Below are 6,865 nucleotides of genomic sequence, written 5' to 3'. Positions count from 1 at the left end.
CCCCCCCCTTCCTCTCCACATGGTCTTTAAAAGTCCCAGTTCTCTTTTGTTAATGAAAATTTACTTTGTTTCTCTGCTTTATTTCTTTTTCTTTTTGAAGGGTAGGGTTTTTTTTTAAGGTTGACAGTGTTGGTATAGGGCTGTCTGCAGTTTGGTGGCTTTTAGGAAATAACTGGCCTACTGGGTAGAAGCTGCCCTGCAATCCCAAAGCTACGTAGTTAGAATCCACTAGCTGCTCATTGGCAATCTCCTCCTGTCCGATTTTGCTGGCTCTGAAAATTCTCTGGAGGGTCAGCTATGAATGGCACCTAACAACAGTCCATAGGGAGTTGTGCTAACTCAGTGGGAAACCTTTCTGGTAGTTATAACCCAGTCCTGATGGCATCATGGTAAGAAAATGTGCTGCAATCCTGTAGGCACAAGGTTCAAAACCACCAGCTGCTCCACTGAAGGATGGGCTATCTCCTCCTGTAATTAACTTCCTCTGAAAACCTGCTGGAGGATCACAGCACACAACAACAACTGTCAGTCTACAGAAGAAAACTGGGCAATATCCTCCTTGTGATTTACAGCCTTGGACAACTTGCTTGAAGGGTCAGTTATGAGTCATTTCCTACAAGACCAAAATGATTTTTTTTTAAACAATCACTCTTTTAAAAACAAATAAAATGCAATTTAAAAGAAAAAAAAAAGGTTGCTTTTTGGATGACTTCTGGCGTCTGGGTCGCTGTTCCTTCCAACTGTGCTCCTCCAAAGTTTTAACCCTTCAGAAGTCCCTTGGGTGATCCTGAGGCTAAGCCATTTGGCCGTTAACCATAGAGGGTTGGATCCCACCACTCTCTCCAGGGGAGAAAGATTATCCAGTGGATACTGTAAAGATTACACGAGAGTTTAGATACGCCATGGAGCCAATCCAGGCTCTCTTACAGGGTGTTGTGAAGCAGTGGGTTCAACCATTCAGCTGTCCTACAGGGTGCCTGTGAAGCGTGGTGCTCTCCCCTGCACGCCTGCCGATCTGTGGAATGATCTGTGGCGTCACCTGACGCAGACCAATCAGACGCGACATTTGGGAAAATTTAAACTTAAAGGCGGGGCGGCCCCTGCGGCCTGGGAAGGAAGTTTAGTGCTTCAGGGTGATCGCCAGGTTTCTGGCTGTGGGGATTGGTGCTGCTTCTGGCTTTGGCATAATGGCAGAGGAAGGGGCTGTAGCCGTCTGCGTGCGGGTCCGACCTCTCAACAGCAGGTAGGTGCCCCAGCCCTGCTCGGTTCCGTCTGGTCGGCAGGTCCTCCAGTGTTTTCTCCGGAGCTGTCCCTCGGAGGCCTGTCTGTGCCTCGGTTTTTCTCCTCTGTAAAGAAGCCAGGAAGCACTGCCGGGCCTGTTGTGGGCCACAATTGGAACAGACTCATAGCTGTTTTCAGAGGCAAGAAATCGCATGGGGATTGCCCAGCTTCCAAGGAGCAGCTGGTGGATTCAAACTTTGTGCCTTTGTGTTGACAGCGCCACCAGCACTCCGCTTTAGGAGCCTGGAAAATACTTTCAAGAAACAAGGTTCAGGCTCACTGAAGTTATCATCTTAAGCCCTGCGCTATCCTTACTTTTTTGTATCTGAGCCTCCTAGCCACTCTTCTCTTCCTAGAGAAGTCAGATCCTGAGACCCTTCTGTCACTCTTCAGTCATTTTGGGATTAGCTGACTGCCTTTGCCTCTTTATTGTAAATTCCCTAAAGGCACAGACTAACCTATCTTGTCAGGTTCTTTTTTTAGTAGGCAAAGATTTCATTAATTTATTTATTTGCTAAGTATGTACAGTACTCGTTTTTTAGTACATTGTTCTAAGCAGACACGACGATCACTACTTTATAAAGCTTACATTTTCGTGGAGAAAACGGAGAAATAAAGTTAAAAAACAAAAATACAGACAGCTGTGTGGTAATATGTGGGTAATGAGTGCTATAAAGAAAAACAAGGCCGAAAAGGATAGGAAATTAATTTCATTTATTCCTCCAGTTTCATCCTCAGAATGCTAACTTGCATTTTCTGTATGGCAAATCTTTACTGAACTCACTGGGTGGTTTATTAAGGAAAATATAAAAATGAGAAGCCTGTCATTAAGTAGCTCATGTAAGAAAGAAGTAAGATTTAAGAAAGACAGCTACCTAAAGCAGTCAGTACAATACATTATGAGGAGTTTTATGATGGCAGGTAGGGAGATAATCATCAAAGAGATGTCTGAAATGGAAGGATGATGTCAGGAAAGTCCATGAATGAAAGACTAAGTATACAACTTAGTGGAAAGGAAAGCTAGAATAACCCAGGTATAGAGGTAGCCGATCTGTCATTTTAGAAGGATCTTCAAGTGGATTTCTGTGGAGCTTACTTACACTTTCTATAGGAATTTCAAGGAAATGAGGTTTAAGAGAAAGAGGAATGAGATCCATATCTTTTATGCCATATTAAAGATTTCAAGTTCCCAGAAGCATTTTAAGCAGGAGAGATGTAAAGCAATTGCATTTTTAATCTTTCCTTTCAAAGATAGTGTAGCACAGGGTTAAGGTACTTCAGTGGGAAGATAGGGTAGAATGAAGGACTTCACAAGATTCCTGTGAAGGGGGGGTTGCCACTGGAGTCTCTAGCTTTCTCTTAGCATAGTATGTAAATCACTATTTTTAAAACATTTTTCAGAAGATAATAATCTTTTCAATTATGTTTTCTTTAACATTTTTGTGACCAGTTATACTAAAGTTCACTATTTTTCTTTTAGAGAAGAAGCTCTTGGAGCAGATACCCAAGTTTACTGGAAAACTGACAAGAATACTGTTTATCAAGTTGATGGGAGTAAATCTTTCAATTTTGGTAAGAGTAGTCTCCAAAAACCCTTTGGAGAGTCAGCTCTGAATTGGTTCTGACTTGACAGCAATAATGTTATAATGTAATATTAGCTTACTATCCATTTCCTGTTAAGATCACAGGAGTATTTCTTTTTCCAATCCAGATAATAGTTTATTTTTTTTACAGTAGACCAAAAATAAGACATCTAGGGCTTTAGTTTATGCCACAATAATCAAATAAGAGCCAAAAAGTCTTATTGGAGAGGCTATATTTGTCATTAAATATCAAAAGAAAGCCTTCTATTATCTACTTCACTAGAAACTTAGACAGAGATATTTATCTGTTTATATATATCAAGTTTATTATTGTGCCATTTAGTTGGAATGAACTCGTTTGGCCCTCCAACAGCAGGACCAATAGGCAACATCATGAAAGATGGAAAAAAGATTGAAGTTACTAACAATTTCTTTTTTCCTTTGTTTCACAATCAACACCAGTCAGTAAATCAGAAGATGTATTGTGTCTGCAGTCAGAGATCTCTCTAAATTATTGAGGAACAATGATGTTAGTTTGAGAACTAAGGTGCATCTTAGTTTTAGGCCATAGTCTTTCTGATCACTTGCTATGCAGCTGATAACTAGACAGTGAATAAGGATGATAGAAGAATTGATGCCTTTGAACTGTGATACTGGAGAAGAATACTAAATATCCCACATAACTGCCAAAAGAACAAGCAATTATGTTTTGGGAAAAGTGCAGTCAGATTGCTCCTTAGAGGCAAAGATGATAAAGTTTCATCTCACATATTTCAGGAGAGGCTGTTACATGGAGAAGGACTGTTCGTGAAGAACTATTCATGCTTGGAAAGGTGGAGTGTCAGCAAAAGACAGGAAGACCCACAATCAGGTGTATTGGCATCGTGAGTGCCGCAATGAACTCTGTCAGGAAGTGTGAGGATGGCACAGGATGGGACAGGGTTCAGATCTGTCGATCACTAAAAGTCGTACTCGACAGCACCCAGCAACAATAACAAGTTGCACAGGAAGAAATTTCCCTTCTCCCTCTGAACAGCTGGTTTATTCAAACTGCTTGCCTTTGAGTTAGTAGTGTAATTACTTACCCACTAGGCCACCAGAAAGAAAGTTACAGTTCCTTATGCCTGAATTTGCATGGTTGAAAATGTGTGCCCTTTCAATCTCTATGCTGAACAAATAATTTGTGAAGCCAGACTCTGAAGAAGAATGTGACACCAGATTAGAGGAAGATGCATCAAAAGTCTGCATTATGCGAATGATACAACCTTACTTGCTAAAAGTGAGAAGGATCACTTACTACAGAGGATAACAAAAAATACAACCTTCAGTGTGAATTATATCTCAACACCAAGAAAACAAAGGTCTTTCCCACTGGAAAAAAGACAGAGAAAAGAATGAAACTGTCAATGATTTCATCTTACTTGAATCCACAACCAGCACCCTTGGTATTAGTAGTCAAGAGCAGTAATAATCAGTTTAAAGACTAAAATGCACCTGATTCAGGCTATGGTCTTTTCAGGTACTTGGTATGCTTGTGAGAACTGAACAGTAACTAAAGATGACAGGAGAATTGATTTCTTTGAGTTGTAGTGTTATAGAAGAATACTGACTATCTCATGGGCTGCCAAAAAGAACAAACAGATATGTCTCAGAAAAGGTACAATCAGAGTGTTTCTTAGAAGCAAGGATGGTGAAGCTTCATATCTCATACTTTGGACATGTTGCTAGAAGAGACTATCATTGGAGAGAGACATCAAGCTTGGAAAGGTGGAGGGTCAATAAAACAGTGGAAGACTCCCAACAAGGTGGATTGACATAGTGACGGCAGGAATGGGCCCAAGTGTATCAGAGATAATGAAGATGACACAGGCTAGGACAGGGTTCAAGTCTCTTTTTTATGGATGGGGTTGCCATGACTTCTACTCAACAGCACCTAACGACGACATGCTTGAAATTAGTGTTTTCTTATTAGTATATTTGTGGCCTAAAACTGTACAACCAAAATGTTGCTTTATATCAAATTGTCATTGAAATCTTTGAATTTAACATATTCTTAAATTATTTTTGTTAAGGGGAAGTGATGAAGATAATTCTTCTATTTGTGTATTACCCTTAAAATTGATGTTATTATTCATTTACCAATCAAAAATAGTGTTACTGGTTAACTGGAATACATTAAGGATTCACCACTGCTTTTTTGAAGCTTATCTTCTGAAGGACAGAAACATTTTAACTAATTACATTTTTAATGAAATACACTTAGTAGGCCTTCGTAGCATGGATCTAAGTCTAGTTATTGGGGCGCCTGATGATGAGAGTGAGAGCTAGGTTGGTAAAATAGCATTGGAGATCTTATAAGTTGAATATGTTGATATAATTATTGATTTAATAGGATTTATTACTAGCTATGTGCCAGGCACTATTTTAAATATATATATATATATATATATATACCTCAACTCATTTAATCCTTTTAGTAATTTGTGCTTTTCGTCTTTAAAAGGAAAAAAATACCAATAAACAACAACTCATTGCTGTCTTTGTTGTTAGATACCATCAATAGAAGTATGATTCATACCTATGAGCAACTGCTCTGAACACTGTCCTTTGCCATGCCATTCTCACAATATCTGACACACTTAAATCAAATGACACAGTCAACATGTCAGCCCACTTGATTATTCTTTTCTTTTTGCTACCCCTTCACCTTCCCAAGCATGATGTCCTTCTCCAAGGAATAACATCTCCCAGTGATCTGCCCAGAGTGTGTAAGATGAAGCTTTATTATCTTTGCTTCTAAGGAGCACCTGACTGCACCCACTCCAAGACATATCTTTTTGTTCTTTTGGCAGTGTATAGGATCTTCAGCACTTTTCTCCAACACCACAGTTCAAAAGCATCAATTCTTCTGTCATCCTTATTCATTGTCCAGCTCTTAGATGCATAACAAGTGTCTGAAAATACTATTCCCCGAATCAGGTGCTCCTTAGTCCTCAAACTGACATCCTTACTTAGCACTAATTTGAAGAGGTCCCTGACTACAGACTTTTCCAGTGTAATATATCTCCTTATCTCCAGTGACTGCTGGTGCAGACTATATGAATTGTGGATCCAAGTAAAGTGAAGCTATTAAGAGTCTCAATCCTTTCTCTGTTTATTACAGTGTTGCCTTTTAGCCCAGTGGCAAGGATTTAGGGTTTTTGATGTTGAGATGAAATCCATATTGAAGGCTGCAGTGTTTAACTTTATACAGCAAGAGCTACAAGTTCTCCTCACTTTCAGCAAGCAAACTTGTATCATCCCCATAATGAAGGTTATTGATTGTTCCAGTCCTAATGCCCCAGGTTTTTTGGTGTTTTTTTTCCTAAAGTCTGCTTTCTTGAATAATTTGCCCAAAGTACAAGTTAAACAGGTATAGAGAAAGGATACAACCCTAATGCACACCTTTCCTAGTTTTAGACCACACAGTGTTCCCTTGCTCTGTTTATATAAGTTGATACCAACTCATAGTTGACCCTCCCATGGATGTAAAGAGGCTGTAAATTGCACAGGAAGTGATTGCCCATCTTTCTGCCATGGAACACCTGATGTATTCAAACCACTTGCCTTTAGATTGGCAGTGCAGCTCCCAGAGCTCCCTTCCCTCTTTTAAAGGGGCTCTTATCAGTGCGTTCCGGGAACAGGGAAGAAGAATCAGTAGTTGGAAAACATGGACTTAGTGAAAGAAATGAAGCTGGAGATAGAATGATTGAATTTTGCACAATCAATGACTTATTCATGGCAAATACGTTTTTTAAGAGACATAAATGTAGATTATACACATGGATTTCACCTGATGGTATACATAGGAATCAGATCTATAACATCTGTGGGAAAAACCACTGGAGGTGCTCAATATCAGCTGTGAAAACTAGGCCGGGGGGGCTGATTGTGGAACAGACCACCAATTACTCATATGCAAGTTCAAGCTGAACCTGAGGAAAATTAAACCGAATCCACCG

The 6,865-nt window shown here is 39.7% G+C and overlaps 1 protein-coding gene across 1 annotated transcript in view; it reads left to right on the top strand.

Annotated features, from left to right (window-relative positions):
• Positions 1-1,187: 1,187 nt before the first annotated feature.
• CENPE (centromere protein E, 312kDa) overlaps positions 1,188-6,865 on the top strand; it is a 131,999-nt gene continuing 126,321 nt past the window's right edge. Inside the window, 2 exon segments of the mRNA XM_006893116.1 lie at positions 1,188-1,243; positions 2,762-2,853. Coding sequence (XP_006893178.1) covers positions 1,188-1,243; positions 2,762-2,853 — 148 coding nt within the window.

Source organism: Elephantulus edwardii, unplaced genomic scaffold, assembly GCF_000299155.1.
Source record: "Elephantulus edwardii isolate Elephantulus edwardi_28Jun2011 unplaced genomic scaffold, EleEdw1.0 scaffold00122, whole genome shotgun sequence".
Taxonomy (NCBI): domain Eukaryota; kingdom Metazoa; phylum Chordata; class Mammalia; order Macroscelidea; family Macroscelididae; genus Elephantulus; species Elephantulus edwardii.
This window is presented reverse-complemented; position numbering and strand designations above follow the sequence as displayed.